This window comes from Magallana gigas, chromosome 5 (assembly GCF_963853765.1).
Source record: "Magallana gigas chromosome 5, xbMagGiga1.1, whole genome shotgun sequence".
Taxonomy (NCBI): Eukaryota; Metazoa; Mollusca; class Bivalvia; order Ostreida; family Ostreidae; genus Magallana; species Magallana gigas.
In genome coordinates this window covers 49,911,784-49,932,273 of record NC_088857.1, presented here as the reverse complement: position 1 = coordinate 49,932,273, position 20,490 = coordinate 49,911,784, and the positions used below count along the sequence as shown (strand labels likewise).

At 34.1% G+C, this 20,490-nt stretch overlaps 1 protein-coding gene across 1 annotated transcript in view; it reads right to left on the bottom strand.

Moving 5' to 3' along the window:
• Nucleotides 1–20,490, bottom strand: part of LOC105330100 (TPR and ankyrin repeat-containing protein 1) — a 49,545-nt gene that overhangs the window by 2,402 nt on the left and 26,653 nt on the right. The window contains exons 27-35 of the mRNA XM_034449033.2: nt 14,164–14,333; nt 13,869–14,073; nt 8,204–8,309; nt 7,883–8,101; nt 5,975–6,149; nt 5,256–5,406; nt 5,005–5,169; nt 3,605–3,836; nt 247–3,359 (exon numbers count right to left, since the gene is read on the bottom strand). Coding sequence (XP_034304924.1) covers nt 247–3,359; nt 3,605–3,836; nt 5,005–5,169; nt 5,256–5,406; nt 5,975–6,149; nt 7,883–8,101; nt 8,204–8,309; nt 13,869–14,073; nt 14,164–14,333 — 4,536 coding nt within the window. The remainder of the gene's footprint in view (nt 1–246; nt 3,360–3,604; nt 3,837–5,004; nt 5,170–5,255; nt 5,407–5,974; nt 6,150–7,882; nt 8,102–8,203; nt 8,310–13,868; nt 14,074–14,163; nt 14,334–20,490) is intronic.

Sequence of the window (20,490 nt, the reverse complement as noted above, 5' to 3'; positions counted from 1 at the left end):
GCAAATACATATAAATATCGTTATCTCGAACTTGGGAAGACCTCAACAAAACTTCCAAGATATCCAGTGGTTCGAGAAATCTGACCACTGGCTTTCCAATTCTAATTCCGTGATGTTCTTATCAGCCCATCTTGACTTGACCACAATGATTGAAAAATAAAATATTCTCTAATCATCATCTACATCATTTACATGAACATAGTTATCGTGTTTTCTTCGTGACATTAGGACAAGAAATCCACATACCTCTTTTCTTTTGCGTGCTTCAGTTTCCACATAGTCTTTGATACTGTGGTAGGAACCATTCATCTCCTGTACCTCCCCCCAAATTTCACCGTTTTGCCAGTCACATCCTTTAATGATACTTTCTATTTTATTTTCCACAGATTCCCATTTTCTACATAGAGTTCTGATGTTGTAATAATCTTCTTTGAAGTGTTTTTCTGCTAGTTCTGTTCCAAGTTTATGACGATGTATAAAGTCACGAACTTCACTGATAACGTCATAAACCTCTGTCATATACTTGCTCCGAAAAAGTTGGTAAAATTTGACCATTTCCTTGTGCTTTTCGCTTTGTTCATGTTGCTCTTGATTTTCTTTGTTTGTATCTTCTGTACTTTTTTGCGATGTAAACATTGGTGCATTATCATACAATGAGGCAAATGGATTGTCCATTAGTTTATCTGGGCTTGGAGTTGTCTGGACCTGTTGCATAATTTCATGATTTGGCTGTGGCAGCTGCAATGGACTGGGGGGTTGTAATGATCCAGAAAGTTCAGAATCATTAGATGTTTGTCTATCCACAGGAAACAAAAAACCAGTAGTCTTTTCTTTATACCGTACACCACACACACCACATCCTGTGTTGGTTATCTGTATGGATTCAAACACCTTCATTATTTCATCTCTCTTGTCTTTCATTATTTGACGTACAAGAAGATTAGACAATTTTTTTGCTTTTGAACAAAAAATGAATCTTCGCATGAACTGGGCAATTTTCTTGCTTGCTTTATTTTCATTATCACTTCTTTCCTTCTCCATTCTCTTTCTGTCTATTTGGATTTTTTCCTCCATTGAGATTTGGGTAACCACCTCATCATCTTCTTCTATCTCTGTCCTTGCTTTAGTGGACACAATTTCATGAGGGTTGTTCATGGCCTGAAGCGTTTCCTCTTCTAAGAAGAACTTCTTGCTGAGCTCCATGGCCTTTAGTTCCCGTTTTCTCAGTCCATTCCTTCTGTCAAAATTATCCCAAGTACAATATACTAGCGAGTCATTCTCCCTCTTTGAAAGCAGAATCTGAAGTGCTCGTGCAACATCTGCAGGAGATCCTGCTTGCTGCACTGACTTTAGAGCTTCCGACAGCCTGCTGGGGTATTCCTCCCATATTTTAATTTTACACAATTCACTCATCAGCTTGGTTTCCAATACTGGATATACACTCTTACCTAGGTTGCAAACCAGCACTAGGACTAGCACAAGTAGCCTTTCTGCAATGCCATATAACTCAGAAGCAATGGGTGTTTCAGGGTTGTTGGACTGAAATATGAGGCTAAGGAGGTTTATTTTTGTTCTACTGGTTAGTCCACAAACAATTTCAATCAGTCTTTTCAAACGATCTTGAAACAGCTTGGTGTCCTGAATGGTTTTTCGCATGGTATGTCTCTGAACAGCTTCAAAAGTTGGTACTCCTCTCTCCTTAACAAATGTTGAATCTATGAAATGGATTACTGCAATGTAAGACTCTGGAATCACAAAAAAGAAGTTGGGCGTGTCTTGTACTTTGGCAGTCAGACAAAAGGCAACAGTGGTATAGTACTCCATCCACAACAGGAGCTGGTGATAATGGGGAAGGACTTCAATACTGCCAGTATTGCTCAACAGAATACAAAACTTGGTGAACTGTATCAGTGCTTCTGACGGATTATTGTTCATTCCGGTTATCTGGTCATACCCTTCACAAAACCTTCGAGCTATTGAGCGGACGTAAATTTTTCCATCACTTTCATCTATCATCAGCCCAAGTTTCATTGCCCATTCTGTCTTTCGCCTACCTTCTTTTCTAGAACATTCCCTATTCATTGAGTCTTCAAATCTTGACATGACATCATCAAGTTTAGGCTTCATTTCAAGGTTTAACAAATGAATCACAAAGCGAATCATTACAAATACTTTGATGTTGCCTTTCCTTTCACAGTTTTCCATTTCATCGTACAGACTTTTAAGATAACGTATCATTCTTTTTTTGACATACATGTTTGACAACTTAGAATATCTCAACTTTTTCATCAGATCTATAGCCATTTCAGGGCCTGAAGATATGATAGCATTGTGATAATTTTGTGGAATGAGATCCTCCAGTAACCAACTGCATGCCTTGTATCTTTCTTCCAACTCATTAGATATAAAGCGTGCCTCTTTATCAAAATCTGGTTCCTTGCTTCTTACATCTTCAGCTCCATGATGAATGTGAACTTCCAGTTCAATTGCTAGCATGTCATATTCAGTAAGCAGATCAAATTTCTTGGGATTGAGAGGAGAATGAAGAAAAGGGCAAGTCTGCGCATCAGAACCATCCCCTTTGGAAAAAATCTTGCAGGTCTCACCAAGCTTAAAAGCTGGACATTGCTTACTTTTGTTTCTGCAGTTTGTGATGACATCTTCAAGTATCCTCTTCCATACAACTCCTCTTTCCTCCAAAAATCTGAATATCTTTTCCCTAATTTTATCCTTGTCTTCTTTACATTTGAATACTTCTCTGTTTGTCTTCGGCAAAACCAACAGGGCTCTTGGTTGCTGTTTTGGGTAATAAACAAGTTTATTCTCTTCCTCTGTAGGATAAAATCCGAAGAATTTGAAAATTTCTTGAAGACGGTTTCTTTCATGTTCCATATTATGCTTTGCAAGCACAAATAAATTTACAAAAAGATTCCGCATTCCGAGGACACATCGCCCGAGATTTTCTCTATCATAAAGATAAGAGTTGTGAACCATCCAATGCATGCACTCAAGTTGGCCTATTTCTGACCTTGGGCGCGAATTGGAAAAAGACCCAAAAGCTTTGTTGATGAACTCGGTCCTTCCTGTTAGTTCTCCAGTTAACAAAGCAGCTTCACCCGCCGCCAGCTTGTTCTCCAAGTCTTGCAGAGAGTAAAAAGCTCGGTTCAGGTTTTCACTTATTTCACTTTTGACCTCTTCCTCTATATCTCTGTAGTCTTCATACTGACCGAGTCGTATTTTGCTGTCCAGGATAAGACTCTGTCCTATTGCGTTTTTGTCCTGAGATTTCTGAGCACACTGTAGAGCCTCTTTGTTCATCCCTTTCTTTGTGAACAGATCTACAGCATCTGCAAGCATGCCTAAAACACAAGTCGTAAAAAGTACATAACAAGTAGAATTCACACAATTCATTCATAGAACAAAAAAATTCTGATTCATTGGAAATGCAACTAATTTTGCCATTTACATTTAATTCAATAAACCGCCGGTTTTCATGGATTGTGCTGGAGTTGTTCCATAAAACTTCAATGTCAGAAATACTGATCATTTCATTAAACAACACAAAGAAATCCCCAAAATACTGGAAAAGCTAATAAAAACACACCTGCTTCCTGAAACATTTTTGCTGCTTCCTCGATGTAGTTTTTACGGATCAAGAAGTCTGTTCTTTCTTCTAGGTTTGGCAGTCGCTCTAGAGCTGCGATCATTTTCTCCTTGTTTTTGGAGCGGTGATAGGCCTCTGCTGCCTTATAACTCAAACTCTCCACTGTATGTCTGCGATCTGGAGCGTTGTCTATCAGAATTCTGGGTGGGGGAGTCAACTGCGTTTCAAGTTCCTTCAATGTAACACAACAAAATGTCAACTCTCCAGTCATACTTGATTCAAAAGATTTCTATTTTCATTATGAATGCTAAATGCATTTTACATTGACTGTGGTGTGGAAAGGACCTGAATCAAACACTCTCTTTCAGTCTTAACAGTACATAAAATGCATAGCAAATACTTAATCAATATCATATTACAAACAATTAACAATATTAATCAAACATCTTTACTACTTCCGCATTAAAAATCTTAAAGGTACATGTGGCGTATTTGGAGTTTTTATGAGTTTGAGTAAAAACATACATCATGCTTCTAATAATTAGACATTTCACAAACTCTGACCCATGAAAATTGGCATTAAATGCTCTGTCTTAGTTGTTTGTTTGCTACACGTCTGATGAATATTAATGTGATCCACCATTCGAAACGCTACTGCGCATAAGTGCAAGAAAACCTAGCATTGAAAACACGATGGAGGAACAGTTTGTTAACAAATTAGAATTGCGTTTTTCGTGTCTTAAATTAAATAATTCTTATATCAAATGATACTCGAAGCATCATTCCGATATTCATTAATGTAGAACGATATAAATTGCTAATGATGTGTATTAAAGATGAAACATGATTTAAGCATCGACGACACGGTAAACTAAGTAAATACCCCCTCTCCCTGAGGGATGCATGTACTGTGAGTGTTTATTTATTCTTGATTAAAAAATTCCTCAAAACGAAAATCCACTTGTGAATTATATAACTTATAAAGTAAAGACATGGAACACATGGAGCAGGAACCTGACTAGCAAAACCCCTAAAACTTTATGATGGAAATTAAGTTTATTTCGGCTTTAATTCCTATTCCATCAATCTACATTGCCAAATCTATCAAACTTAATGTCGTTGCCATTGTTGTTGATAGTTCGAGATGAACGTCACGTGACCCATTTAAGGCGGGGTTATTCAAACTTTTTGTATTTTTTACGGTAAAAAATTATAATTTTTTTTTTTAATTTCTTGTATCTTTGTTATGCGATTGACTTATAAAGCGTAATTTATTTGAAACTCTTATCATTTAGTAAAGAAATGAAGCAAATAATTACATATAACTATTGTTCTTCACTAAAAATACGCCACATATACATGTTCCTTAAAGAATGTTTATAACTGTAAATGTAACTAACCTCTCTAAGACTCTTGTATCGTCTCAGTGTATCAATGGCCATTTCATAGAGATCATTCTCTACCAAAGTCTCCACAGCCAGATTGAATTTCCCAAGCTGTTCATAGCACCTGCTTCCCTCAATTGGGCGCTTTAGTTTACGATACGCCTCTCCAGCTTTTTCCAACTGTAAAAAAATTTTCAACCTGAAAAATCCCACAAGTTTCATGGAGCATTTTGCAGGAAGTATAAATAAAGTCTAGCATACACTACCTGATTCATTTTCTCATATAAGTGAGCAACTAGCTCTCTCTCTCTGGAGTTCTGTAGACAGATAACTGCCTTGTTTGGCTGCTCACATTCCAAGAACTGCTCTGCTGCCAGTAAAAATGCTTCTTTCATTTTTGCAGGGGTGTCTTTCATTCTAAATAAACAATTAAGAGATGTAAGAGATTTAATATGGCCATTAGATCAGACAGTAAGATCACAGTGACCTTACTGTAGCTTGCTAGAGGTTCAGTTTTAAATTGGCACTGCTTCAAGGTAAATGAGAAATGTAGCGTATTAACTGAGGCTCTTGTTGCAGGAGTAACCTTGACATGTCATTACAGGACCCCCATCCTTCCCCTAATTCATCATTGCATAAAGTTTGATATCCTAGACAGAGTGCGAGACAAGATCAAAGTACCATCAGACAGAGGAACAAATGAATGTACAAACAGATAAACAAATGTATGGGTGTATAACATGAAAATATGAAATTAAAAGTACAAGAAAAAGAAGTTTAAGCTACAAAGATGAAGACACCATGCCACAAAAACCCTAGATTTGCAGTGGGACTCAAAGACCCAAAAAGATATCAGAAAATTTTGATCTAACATACTAGTATTTTTCATTCTTTCTCTCTTTTCTTCAATCATTCTTCTCTTCATTATTATCCCCTTTAGATTCCAGTGAATTTCAGTTGTTATCTGAAGAGGATGAGGACATACCTTGAGGCTAAAAGGGCTGACTGATGTGCTTTTGCAATTTTTTCCATGTGGTAGTTCTTGCCGCGATTGAAGCACTTGGCTGCTACCTCATACAAGGAGTGCTTCATGAACTCTCCCCCTCTCTGCAGCCATTGCGCTGTGGAAGACTCCTCTGCAAACATACCTCCAGCAGAGTCTAAAATAAAGACAGCACCATCAACACAATTTACATCACATATGTTGTTTTAACTACTAAACAGAAAAAAGACTTTTACAGCCACTCTTTTAATTCTAATGATTTAAAATCAAAGGCCTGAAGGGCCATAATGGCTTACGGGTTTGACTATATTTACATGGATCGAGTATGATTCCCTCTATTTCTTACGGAAACTTTAGTTTATTTATAGCTCTAGAGAAAGTAACTAGCTACAAGTAATTCATAGATCTATAGAAACTAACAGGGCCGATATCAACATGCCCCATTTGTTGATTGGTTGAACCTTAGTGACCGAAACAGACAGGATTGAAATCTAGATGCCTCTTTTATCAATTGGTTGAAACCACCATTGCTTTTAGGAAAATCATAGACTGCATAAAATAATAATGATGATGTCAGACTCAAACTCCAATAGGAGACAATTTGTTTCTTTCTTTTATCCAACCACTGAAGTACATATACTGTAAATTCATTCAACTATATAGGACACAAAAACACTTAAAACCAACATGCTCTCAAATATCAGTACACCTTGTATTCCTACACACTATGAACTTGTGCGATAGTTGGTGCACGGTGCGACGTATAACAGCGCCATAGCCAGCGCGAAATCACTGCGCGTAAAAATAATAGTAACCAAATGATGAAATGTACTGCATGTTATGATCAGAACTATAAATAATGAATTCTCATGAAATCTACACCAACAAGTATTATTCCATTTTATTTGTATTTCATAAATGTATATTTATTCATATTTTTCTGGGTTTTTTCTACTTTTTTAAGAGGCTGACCTTCACAAGCTTTTATAAGAAAAGCGCATGTTCAGATAACTGAACTCTTTGCCGTAAAGATTATCCGGCAACTAGATGGCCGTAAGCCATAAAAACTTAAGAAAGAAGAACACCAAAAATAACTCTTAAGGAGGCCGACTTCAGTTTTCATTGCGCATGTTTTTGCGCATTTTATTATAATACAGTTGATTTATACTTCTTATGAAATTTTTTTTATATCATATATAAAATTGAACACAATAAATAAAATACATATAAAAATATTTAGATTTTTTAAGGAAATATTTTATTTTTTAAACCATTTTTTCGTTGTGGGGTAGGGAAGCGTTGCCATTGTGCTTTTATGACTGTATGATAAAATAAAGCTTTATAGGAGTACGTTATAAGAAATAACATAAAAGAAACAGTAAAAATTGTAAGCCGTTAAAGAAAATTTATATACAGAATGATGCTATCCTTAAGGACATTTTCCTTGTTTTTTGAATGAATCCATCTTACCAATCTTCATTTGTAATGATCCTAATATATAGCAAAATTTGGTGCATTTTAATATTTTGAGATGGCCCCCACTAAAAACCAGACGGTAGAATTTAGTATATTTTACATGTAAGGTAGGAAATGATTTTACTAATCATATATCACAATTTGAGAAAAAAAGCTATTGTAGTTTTTTTTAAATCTGCAATGATGTGCAGAAAATGACAGTTTCCTATATATTCCTATAGTAAATGTACCTCTACTCCGAGATGGTCCCTAAAAAGAACCAGACGGTCGATTTTCTTTAAACTTCGCAAATAAACTAGAGTTGGTTTAAATTACATATGGTTAAAAAATAAAGAGTCTTGCTATTGTAGTTTTCCGCAAAAAAACCCCCAAATCGACCTCCTTAAATGCAAAAATTAAGTTTTCGTTACATACCATTTTCTACTTCAGCACTAGTAATATTCCTTGTCAATTTGCGAGCCTTGAAATACTCAAACATAGGTGCTCTTTTGTCCCGATCCTCGTCAAATATCCACACGTTAACACGGGCCCTTGTGACTGCGGTGTACAGGTGCTTCAACTCTGAGTTCAAAACCTTATGTTGGTTGGGGTCAAAGGCTAAAGGTCGAGGACGATCACCAAGTTTGAGGACATCTGGAATGAGGGACAAACTTGTAAAAAGTACTGAAATGTTTTACCTTCGAAGAGACCGAGTTAAGGTGGCAAAATCTGAGCAATGATTTTTTCACTGTGTACCTGCATTAATTGACACCAAACTCTCCAAGCTGTGTATACTGCTCTGCTCGTTTGTTGCTGCCAACTTTTCAAGGAAATCTGTCACTACCCTCCATTCTTTAGTAGCCTAAAATTACAGTCAAACTTGTATTAAGCAGTCACCTGTGGGAGGCACCCAAAGTGACCTCTTAACAGAGGTGACCTTTGAATAGAGACTTATGATTTGTCAACATGAAATACCTTATTAAACCAACTAGAAAACTGACCAGTCAGGAAGGGCCCCGCTATGACAATTAATATAGAGAAGTGAAAAAAACTTAGAATTCCATCCTCTTTATATTAACAATGACGAGAAATAAATGCCCAGCATAAGATGTAAAGAACTGCAATATATGGGATCTCGTGATTTGTAGTTGGATATGATTTTCATCCAACAATTAAAGTGTTTTTTTCTTGGGCCTTAGTGAGGGGATAAAACACACAAGTTGGATAAAAATCATATATGAGATTCTATTTATCCCATGTTTTATACACCACAATCAATGTTTACACTGTTTATTAAACTCCACATTATTTTACTTCATTATGCCTACGCAAATCCCGTTGTAAAGTCACAACTGTGGGATATCCAAAAAATATCAAATGAGTCATATCCATGGGATAAAGGAGGTTAACATGGGATGAAATAAAATTTGTTAGAAAAACAAAGAATTGATACCAATGGAATGATACCTAGACTTTGCCTCAACTTCAAACAAACCACTTGCATACACATGTGTACGGTAATACATATAACAGATAAAGACAGACCTTAGATTTTCTGACACAGGCAAGATAATTAATCTCAGGGGATTAATTATCCTGCTCTCATCCATTTATTGAATTTAATCAGGGCTTACAGAAGGAACATTTTCAGGTACTATTCTCAAGTTTCCTTTAATATAAACATAGCAACCAAAAACAACAACACCAAAACATCCATTAGAAAGAAAAAAAAAAAAAAGAATCAAAAAACTGATATCTAATTAAAAATTTTTTTTTTTAATTTATTGTAATTCATATATTTTTTTTTATTTTACAGAATATAAGTATTTGGACTATAATAAAATATATTCTTTATCAAATACCATCCTTTAAACTGAGGGGTAAAAATATTAGGGTGCAGCTCATGGAATGAGAGTTTAATTTGCTTCAAAACAAACATCAGTGCAGACAAAGGTATTCATTAATCTCGATATGACAGATAGAGATAAGCCTCTAAATTTTCTACAGCAGGCAAGATAATCCCAGGGGATTAATTGTTCTGCTCTCTCATCCTTTTCTTCTAAATTTACAATTTAGATATTTTTTCAGAAATGACAGAATGGGGTAATTATCTGATTACCTGTTAAAATTAACAGCATTAAGGCAGAAAAAAATAAAATAAATAATTAAAAAATAAAATAGTGTGGAAGGTTAATTAATCCCAAAGGACAAATATTGCACAGCCTTCAATTTATACAATGGTAACTTTCTCAGCAGTTATCTCTCTTTGCCCATTCATTCTCAGCAGTTATCTCTCTTTGCCCATTCATTCTTATGCATAGTTAGGAATCTACCCCACCACCCCAGCTCCAAACCAGAAGACATAGAGAACCAAACTTAGCATCAAAATATGTATTTCTGCCTACTGAACTACCATACCAAATTTGAACTTGATTGGGCAACCATAAAAAAAGTTATTAGAAAAAAACACGAAATTTGTGGACAGAAGAGTGACAGACGGACGGACGGACAGAAGGACGGACGGACAGAGTGATTACTATAGGGCACCCGCAAATCCTTGCGGGGCCCTAATTATTGGATTTTATTTTTATTATATACTTCATATTTAGCATAATGTATCAAAATGATAGATAAAGTAATTGATTTGGTGTTTTTTTTTATAGTATCTATTATATCTAAAATTAAGTACAAATACATAACAATGCATTGTGCATGCAATTGTTTAAATATGTATTTTTTTTTTTTTTTTTTTTTTTGAAAAAAGTCATTACGTGGTAAACCCTTATCGCTGACATTTTCCAATAATAATAACACTATTTTCATGAGTACCGTATATTTAGAAAACAAACACTTTTAATACAAATCAACAATTTATTTTTTAACTGGCCGTATCTGAACTCAAAATCATATTAAATTGAGCAATTTTCTGTTGCCTCGCTGCAGACATTTTTGAAACCTATTTCATTCATGTTTATAAAACAAACATAGTTAATACATGTTTAAACAATTCACTTGATTCCCATTAGTATCTGATCTGCCAGGTATGTATTATCAGAGGCCGGAACGGCCACAAAGGCGTCGAACAGACATTTTCTTTTATATAGAATGATATCAATAACTTGAATTTCTGTTAATTTAAGGTAGTCCTATACTCGGCACTAAATGGGCTCAATCATTAAAAGCTTAGCTTTAAATGATAAATATACATTCTAGCAATACATATACCAGGTACAAAAGAAAATATGTATGTTTACATGCTAGTTTGTTTGCTATCACCTCTCAGACGGGTGTACCCCCTTGCGAAAATTATTGACAATCATGAAATTTGCCAGACGTCCGTTTTTCCTAAAAATAATTACCAATTTTGGGAAAATTAGAACTGAACATACAAAATAGAATATAAATATTTATTTAAGCCATATCTCATCAATAATTTTGCGCAAATTTTTGTAAGTAAGTACGCTTTATGGACCTGATGTATCAAAATAGAATACAAACAAGTGAAAAGCTGTCAATGTGACAGCAAACCGGGTTTTCTTTTAGGTAAACTGTATCCATAATCCATGTCAACCCTTATCCAGTGAAATGGAGTACCCTACATGTATATGCAACATTTTGCCCAAAAATGACTAAGTTCAAAAGCTAGTATTTTTTTTATAAATTATCGGAAATCAAAATCCTAGCAATATGCACACCTCTGATATATGTACAATTGATCTGCAAAAGAACAACTTCCTATCTTGAAAACTGTAGGAGGAGTTATCCGTACAATGAGGGTACCCTATATGCAATATTTTGCCAAAAAATGACTAAGTTCAAAAGCTGGTATTTTTTCGATAAATTATCGGAAATCAAAATCCTAGCAATATGCACACCTCTGATATATGTACAATTGATCTGCAAAAGAATAACTTCCTATCTTGAGAACTGTAGGAGGAGTTATCCGTACAATGAGGGTACCCTATATGCAATATTTTGCCAAAAAATGACTAAGTTCAAAAGCTAGTATTTTTTTTATAAATTATCGGAAATCAAAATCCTAGCAATATGCACACCTCTGATATATGTACAATTGATCTGCAAAAGAACAACTTCCTATCTTGAGAACTGTAGGAGGAGTTATCCGTACAATGAGGGTACCCTATATGCAATATTTTGCCCAAAAATGACTAAGTTCAAAAGCTAGTATTTTTTTTATAAATTATCGGAAATCAAAATCCTAGCAATATGCACACCTCTGATATATGTACAATTGATCTGCAAAAGAACAACTTCCTATCTTGAGAACTGTAGGAGGAGTTATCCGTACAATGAGGGTTCCCTATATGCAATATTTTGCCAAAAAATGACTAAGTTCAAAAGCTGGTATTTTTTCGATAAATTATCGGAAATCAAAATCCTAGCAATATGCACACCTCTGATATATGTACAATTGATCTGCAAAAGAACAACTTCCTATCTTGAAAACTGTAGGAGGAGTTATCCGTACAATGAGGGTACCCTTTTGGCAGCCGCCCGCCCGCCATTTTCACCATTTTAATAACCGGATTTTTCCATTGGAAAACCCGGTTAAAAATGCAATGCTAGTATCGTGTTTGGTAATTTTTTTACTATTTTATGGACTCAAACTTAAATTCATGGTGTTTATTCTATAGATTGACATCTTAGAAAAAAGATTTGGTAAAATAAATTATATGTTGACGGATTACTTTTCACGCTATAAGCTCTAAACCAAGTAGACCCTGACGAAAAAATCCGTAAAAATCAAATTTTGCTACAGTTTTCTGCCTTGATCTGTCAACAATGTTAGATATCATTTAAACATTAATTAATTGACGATTGATTAATCTCGAAATAGCTTCTGTCTCTTAATTTAAACCGGTTTTAGTAAAAGAAAAGGAAAAATTCGGAGGGGGGGGGTGTCAAAACAAAGAAGATATAAGCATACCTGAGATCCTGGTTAATCAGAAACTTCGTTTTTCATTTTACTTTAACAGAATCGAGTTTCTCAACATTAATCATTTCTATCTCTCATAGAATACATATATTACCGTTCTTATTGCTTATTATTGCCATTGTTTACAACAGCGATGTAAAGCAAAATCAATACCGGGTATCAAAAACGCTTTGTAAAAGTCGGACCAATATTGTAAAATCCGTATTATGACGTAGTGCGATACTCGGACTACTTTAATAGTGACTTCGTATTTCAAATAATTTTAGACATAGAATAGAGAAGTATATGAATTATGTTTTGTGCTGCTTTAAAAACAAAAATAAGTTTATTTTCTTATAAAATAGGTATTTGTGCTTTTACAATTCAATAACTCATTATGGTTACAAAATTCGAAGAAATTTCAAAGTTCAAAAATAAATAAATATTTTTTAAACAATTTTCACAAGTTCATGATTTGAATACATTAACAGTATGTTCCTATTATAATAACAAAACATACTTTTATTTATTTCAATTCCCGTTTGAAACAAGATTCCCTATGGTACGGTTGTTTACAAACAAATCCACAACACGTGCTATCTAAAATGCTCGACCAGACCAACTACATTATGGTGTTTATTTTTAGCAACAAAATCACTAGATACGTTTATCGCTTACATTTATTTTGGAGACAAATAAATTTACATCGCAAATTTTATTTCTATCGGGCACGCTCTCCAATTAAAATGTAAGTGATAAACTAAAATAATATTTAATATTTAGTGAATTTTTACACCTGATTGTATTCATCCGCCAATTCTTGATTAAGCAAATTTATACTTATGCAATGAGTTGTCAATAACCAGGTAGGCAAAGTTGTTTTTTTTGTTCACAATTTAGTTTCATAAATGGAATACGTTTAATACTATAAGGAACTTTTTTCTTATGCGCATTTAAAACGCGGTGCAGTGCATGAATTTGGACGATTGCCAATCCAGACGATCGCTAGAAGGCTCTCGAGCATTAGCTCGACGCCTTAATAAAAACATCGATATGCCTCTGGCATATAATTATTGTTTACATTTATTACCGACATTCGGAAGCCATGTTTAAAAATCCCCGGGTGTAAATCATGTGACCGACCAAAATGGCCGCCTAAGGCATATCAACTATACAGTTTCTGATCAAAATAAGATGACCGCATTAGACAGGTGACCACTCTTCAGAGGGCAATTATATAGGATTTTTCATCAGGAGGAAATAAAATGACCGCATACGAAAGGTGACTGCTTAATAGGGGTGACCGCTTCGGCAGTTTTGACTGTATGATGCTTTAGTACACTTTCAATACCCTTGTATTATCATTATACCGAACCGAAAATGTTATTGTAGAAAAATGCTTTATTAATTTTTTCAAAATCTTTCTCATCATAAATACAGATATCAAATAAATGAAAGGGTAACAAAAATTCATTAAGATTGTACCTGAGAATCTTTGAAGAAGTTGTAGAGTAGGATGTCATCAAACTCCAGTCCCTTAGCCTCGTAGATGGTTAGGATCAATCCAAGGTTAAGTTCCTCCGGAATGTTGTCCCGAGCAGCCTCATTTACAACTAAGATGGCTTGATGGGCGCCAAACTCAATGTGGGAAGTTTTTCTTTTGTTTCCACGTAGAAGCACAGCTAAATCACTGTAAAACAAGGTTTAGAAAAAAAATCAAAATTTAAATTCAATTTTGGACATATTGCATATCTCAAGAATATTCTTGGTGGAGACATGCCTAAAGCTGCAGGATTCTAGAAGGACAGGGGGAGGTCCCTGGAACAGCCCTTGGTCCTTCTTCAGTCTGTCGAAGGATTCTGGGAAGAACTCGACCATCAGATCCAGGATACTGGAGGCCAGAGACAGAATTCCAGCGTGAGACCGGTAATTGTGGGTTAACTGATGGACCTAAAACATAACATTCCAAATCATAATCAGGAATTAGTACATGTAACTCAAGGACACTACAGAATGCAATAATGAACTCTACTGACACATTGACCATCATGTTCCAGGGCTCGACATTAACGCTTATCTGCTTGTCCGGTACCAGTTAAACAAGAGGCCCATGGGCCACATCGCTCACCTGAGGAACAATAGGTATGATAAAGTCAGCTTAATGGAGTCATAATACAAACAATCTGGACAATGTACAATAATACATGTAGATCCTGTGTAAATAAAATCCATTTTTCCCCCTTGGAACTCGGATAGCCCTGATTGCTGCCAATATTTACAAAAGCAGACTTTAATCACCGCTCCTGCACATATATAGGGACTCAACGTTACGCAGGCAGGGATGACCGCACACCTACGCAACTCAACAGGTACCAAGGTTTACGCAAGCAGGGATGACCGCACACTTGTGCCAACAGCTCAACCTAACGCAAGCAGGGAGTGCCGCACACTTGCGCTAGAAAGGCCTGAACACCAACAGGGATGACCATACATTAGTGCTCCGCCGCAACCACCACCATTTCAAACAGATATGACTGCACACTTGTATTAATGCGATACAGGGCACGAATGACCACACACTTTGTATCGAAGGTTAGAAAACACGTAGATTAGATAGAGCAAGGATGTTCACACACTCAATCTATCCAGCCCTGATCAAGTTTAACCCCAAACAGTCGCTCATCGAAATGCAATGGACACTGTCCCTATATACGTGCCAACCTAAAATAATTCATAGTATCTAAAAATTGGAAATCAAAAATAAACAAACTAATCCGGCCTTACCCAAAACTTCTTATGCAGAACAACTTATATACATTGAATATTTATTATTGTATAAAAATAATCATCACAATAATTGGTTAACAGTGGATGCATTAATTAAAATAATCAAGAATCAATAAATCGAGGGCAATAACTCAATACAGTAATACAAAAAGATTCTAATGAAAAAATAGCTGCCTGCTTCAATTTTATAGTCATATCACATGTTGAGTATTGCAGTTCTCAAAAAGATCCTTTACAATTGTTTATATATGGGATATTTAGCTACATCAAACTCTGAACCTTCTTGTGAGGCTGAAGAATTGTCCTGGAGCCAAAGTTTTAACAATTATAAAAAATCATCTTGCTGATTAGTTTCTGAGAAGAAGATTTTTAAAGATTTACTTTTTTTTTTTTTTTTTTATTTATTATTTTTTCATATGCATACAAACATTTTAATAATATAATTCAAAGCCATTTTTTATTCATCCACTCACACATTCGTGCTCACATTCATCCAGATTTGGCAGTGGTTGCTTATTTAACAAAGGCAAACGGTTAATATTAATAATAAACAAAGAAGAAACAAAAAATAAAAAATTACTGAATTGTATCAAATATATGTTTCCATACATGCCAGTTGTTAGTAAACTTTTGCATTTGAAATTTCTGACATGAAATATATTTTTCAACTTTGTATTTGTTATATAGATAAAATAGCAGCCCTAGTAGACTAGGCAGTATATCTTTTTTAAGACAGCAAAATAAATATTGTTTTGTGTACAAAATTATAAAGTTTACAACTTTATTGTCTTTTGACAATGGGAGTTCACCCAATAAAATATTGATAACATTGAAACCAATTCGTATAGAAGTATATTGGTAAATATGCATGCTTAGGTTGCTCCAAATTGTTGATATTTTTTCACAGCTTACAAAAACATGTTGGATTGTCTCAACATCACGTTCACAGAAGGAACAGCAATCAGAAGATACAACATTGATTTTTTTCAAATAGTAATTTACAGGAAGAATTCTATGAAGTAATCTGTATTGTAACCATTGAATAGATGAGTCGTTGGTTGTCTTAAAACATACATTAAAAGCATCAGAAACACAAATTTCTACCCCATATTGTACCAATTCTGAATTCCACTTTGGTATTGCAGTTGGGGTTATTTTACAGGCAATTAACTGTTTATAAATTGGTTTTGTACATTTATCTTGCAAAAGAAAAGGTTTGTAATATAATGGAATATATGGAGTAAAGGATCTCTTAAATAAACATTTGATATGTACTGGAAGAGAGGATCTTAGATATGTTGATATAGCACTAACTATACTGTTGTATTGCATTGTACAAATATGCAAATCAAATTTTTTTTGAAAACTTACATGTGACAAAAAATTTCCATTATCATCTAGAAAGTCATTGATGACCTTTACACCTTTTTTGTACCAACTTTTTATAAACAATGTTTTCATACCAACTCTAATATTACTATTATACCAAATAGGCATAAATAAAAAAATTTCCTCAATATAATTATCATCAAAAGATTTTATAACATAGAGCATTGATTTAAATACATCTTTCCAAAAATTATTATTTTTCGGAATAACACATTCAGTAATAAATGCATCACCAAAATCTAGTAACAAGTTGACAAAGTCTTCACCATTAATGGCCTTCAATATGGAAGTCCATGAGCTATGTCCAACAATTAATCTTTTAATCCATGAACATTTTAATGACATAATAAACTTGTTAATATCCAACATTTTTAAACCACCTTTTCGATACTCTAGAATAACTACTGCACGTTTTATTTTATCACATTTGGCATTCCAAAAAAATTAAAAAATGTCTTTGTTCAATGTGGTGATTACCTCTTTAGGAGTAGGTAAAGACATAAATAAATGGTTGATTTTTGGAATAACTAGAGATTTTACTACCGTCACACGTCCAATTGGTGTAAGGTTTCTTCTTTTCCATTGTTGAAGCATGCTTTTAATTTTTGGAACTTGTATATAATAGTTTAACTCAATAACTTTTTCAAGATCGACAGAAAAGTTAATACCCAGTAAACTAAACGTTGTTGAGCCCCAATCTAGTTTCCATCTCGTGTGGTGAAAAACCTGATTTGAGAATTTTTTTGAGCCAATCCATATAATTTTTGTTTTTGAACTATTTATTTTCAACCCAGAAATATTTGAATAAAAGTCTAGAGTATCTAAAGATGCAAATAGTGAAGTAGGTGAACCATCCAAAATGAGAGATGTGTCATCTGCATATTGACTTATTTTATGTTCTTTACTGCCTATTGTAATACAGAGGGTTCCGCTTAATCTGATAGTCAATTTGTCAGAGAAAAATTATCAGATTAACCGATTATTAGATTAACCGATTTAGCGTTTTTGTGGTCTTTGATTTTGGTATAGAATAAAATATAACTTGTTTCCAAGACATAATTTATCAATGAAAAGATATAATCTGTATGTCAATAGTTTGAATTGAAATAATTTACCTTGCATTAGCAATGGAATAGCATTTTAGTCTTTATTTTGTTTGTAAATGCTCAAAAGAAAATGTTTCTCTTTATTACGATGGTTTCAAAGTGGCCGCCATTTTGACAGGAAGTAATAAGAGGAAATGGCTCATATTGTCTGAACAGTCTTTCTTTTCACCTGGACAATTTATTTTAATTCTTTTTCTGTTATATAAAATGCTGTTAAATAATTAATTATGCATGATAAAAAATTATTTGAATTTTATTTATAAAGTTTTCTACCCCGATGTAAAATTGAAAGTAATCAGAATTTCCTCGATGTCACATGTTCCAAAGCCAGTCACTTTTGATTCAGAAATTACATGTTTAATTCTTAATGGTGCAAGCCCTGCATGAAATTAACACAGGCAATTGATAAATAAACAAAGAATAAAATGTGTACACAGGTAAGGTCAGTCCTGTGTGCGTTCATCCGGAACAACTATCGATGTCGGTAGCTTTCATCTTACGAAGAAGGGAGCCACCCGTGTGCGTTGAAGTGTAACTAATGCCCAGTAAAGAGTTACTGTGTATACAAGAGGGGTATCAACCAATTAAACAAAGGAATATACAGGTGTAAGAGGGTGGGAAATCATTATTACACGGTCACAATCCTATCAGATTAACCGAAAATGACATTTTTTTCCTATCAGATTATCAGGAAAAAATATAAAGGGATATATAAGAAATGGTTCGGTGTTTTGATATTATATCAGATTAACCGAATTATTCGATTAACCGCTATCAGATTAAGTGGAACCCTCTGTACCTTTTATTTTATTGTTTTGTTTAAGAAGAATTGAAAGTATTTCAGCACAAAGGAGGAATAAATAGAGTGCAATAGGGTCTCCCTGTCTACAACCTCTTTCAATAGAGAGGTAATTAGATAAAAAGCCACTTTGTAACACTGAAGCCTTAAAATTTGTGTTTAATATTTTAACCCACTGGATTATATAATTACCAAAACCAAAAAAGTTCAAAACTTTATAAATAAATGACCAAAAAATAGAATCAAAAGCTTTTTCAAAATCAATTAGGACCAACAGTCCTGGAATTTTTTTATATTCAGTAAAGTGCATTAAGTCATAAATAAACCTTGTATTTTCTCCAATGAATCTTCCTTTTATGAAACCTGACTGGGTATCAGAGATAAGAATATCCAAAGTAGATCTTACTCTATAACTAAGACAACCTGAAATAAGTTTATAGATAACATTTAATAGTGTAATAGGCCGCCAGTTTTTTAAGTATTGTCTGGGCTTATCTCCTTTTGGAAGACATGAAATAATTCCTAAACGCTGAGAGATAGGAAGTTCTTTCTTGGAGAAAATACATGTTATTGAGTTCAATATAATTTTTTTTAGGTCTACCCAAAAGAACTTAAAAAACTCAGCAGTATATCCATCACTACCAGGTGATTTATTATTTTTCATATTTTTTAAAACAACAAAAATTTCTTTTTCAGTTATCTCTTTGTCTAGCAACTCCGATAAACATTTGTCCAACTTTGGAACTTCATAATTTTGAATAATATCTTCAAGATCCAAATCTAAGAGTTCTGAATCTTTTTCTGTATATAAATTTTCGTAAAATTTTTTAACTTCATCAAGTATGCGTGCCTGGTCATAGATCATACTATTTCCATCAAGTTCTAACTTTTTAATTGTTTTATTTAAATAATTACGGTTTTCTAAATTACAAAAGTATCTAGTGGGTTTCTCCCCTTCTTCTACCCATTTAGCCCTAGACCTAATCATATGTCCTTCCATCTTTTCTTTACGTATATTTTCTAAAAGTAACCTTTTTTCCTCAATTAAGGGTAAATTAATTTCTCCCTCAGATTCCAATTTTTCTATTTCTTCAAGTAGTGACTTTTCTCTCAAGTCTCTTTCCTTTTTCCTATGGGAGGAGTAAGAAATAGTGACACCCCTTATTTCCATAAGGAGAACTTCTAAAAATAAACTATCGTCTACTTCATCGGTGTCACTTTGTATATGTTGCGTAGAGAAGTTCCGTATGGTTTCTTTCACTGTCTGTACATATTTTTTATCAAGAAGTAAACTATTATTGAATTTCCAAAGCCCATGTCCCCTTTTAAAAGAGTTAAATTTTAATTCTACAATGACAATGGAATGGTCTGATCTATAACCAGGTTTAATTATGTATGACTCTACAGAGTTGGACAAACTTTCTGATATTAAAATATAATCTGAACGCCCTTGTTTTAAGGGGTTTTTCTTCCGCCAAGTATATACCTTTTTGTCAGGATTCAAAGTCCGAAAATAGTCCAATAGATATAAATCATCCATAATTTCAAGTAATTTTTCTCTTGCCTTGGGGTTGTTTATTGTATTATAGTTTTTTGTATCAATAACAGGATTTAAGGCAAGATTAAAATCTCCAACTAGTATAAAAAAATCATATATTTAAAGATTTACTTTATATATTCCTATGTAAAACTTTAACACCCCCCCCCCCCCATGTGGCCTCACCCTACCCCCAGGGATCATGATTTTCACAACTTTGAATCTACACTACCTGAGGATACTTCCACACAAGTTTCAGCTTTCCTGGCTGATTAGTTTCTGAGAAGATTTTTAAAGATTTACTTTATATATTCCTATGTAAAATATCGCCCCCCCCCCCATTGTGCCCCACCCTACCCCCAGGGATCATGATTTTCACAACTTTGAATCTACACTACCTGAGGATGCTTCCACAACAGTTTCACCTTTCCTGGCTGATTAGTTTCTGAGAAGATTTTCAAAGATTTACTCAATATATTTCTTTGTAAA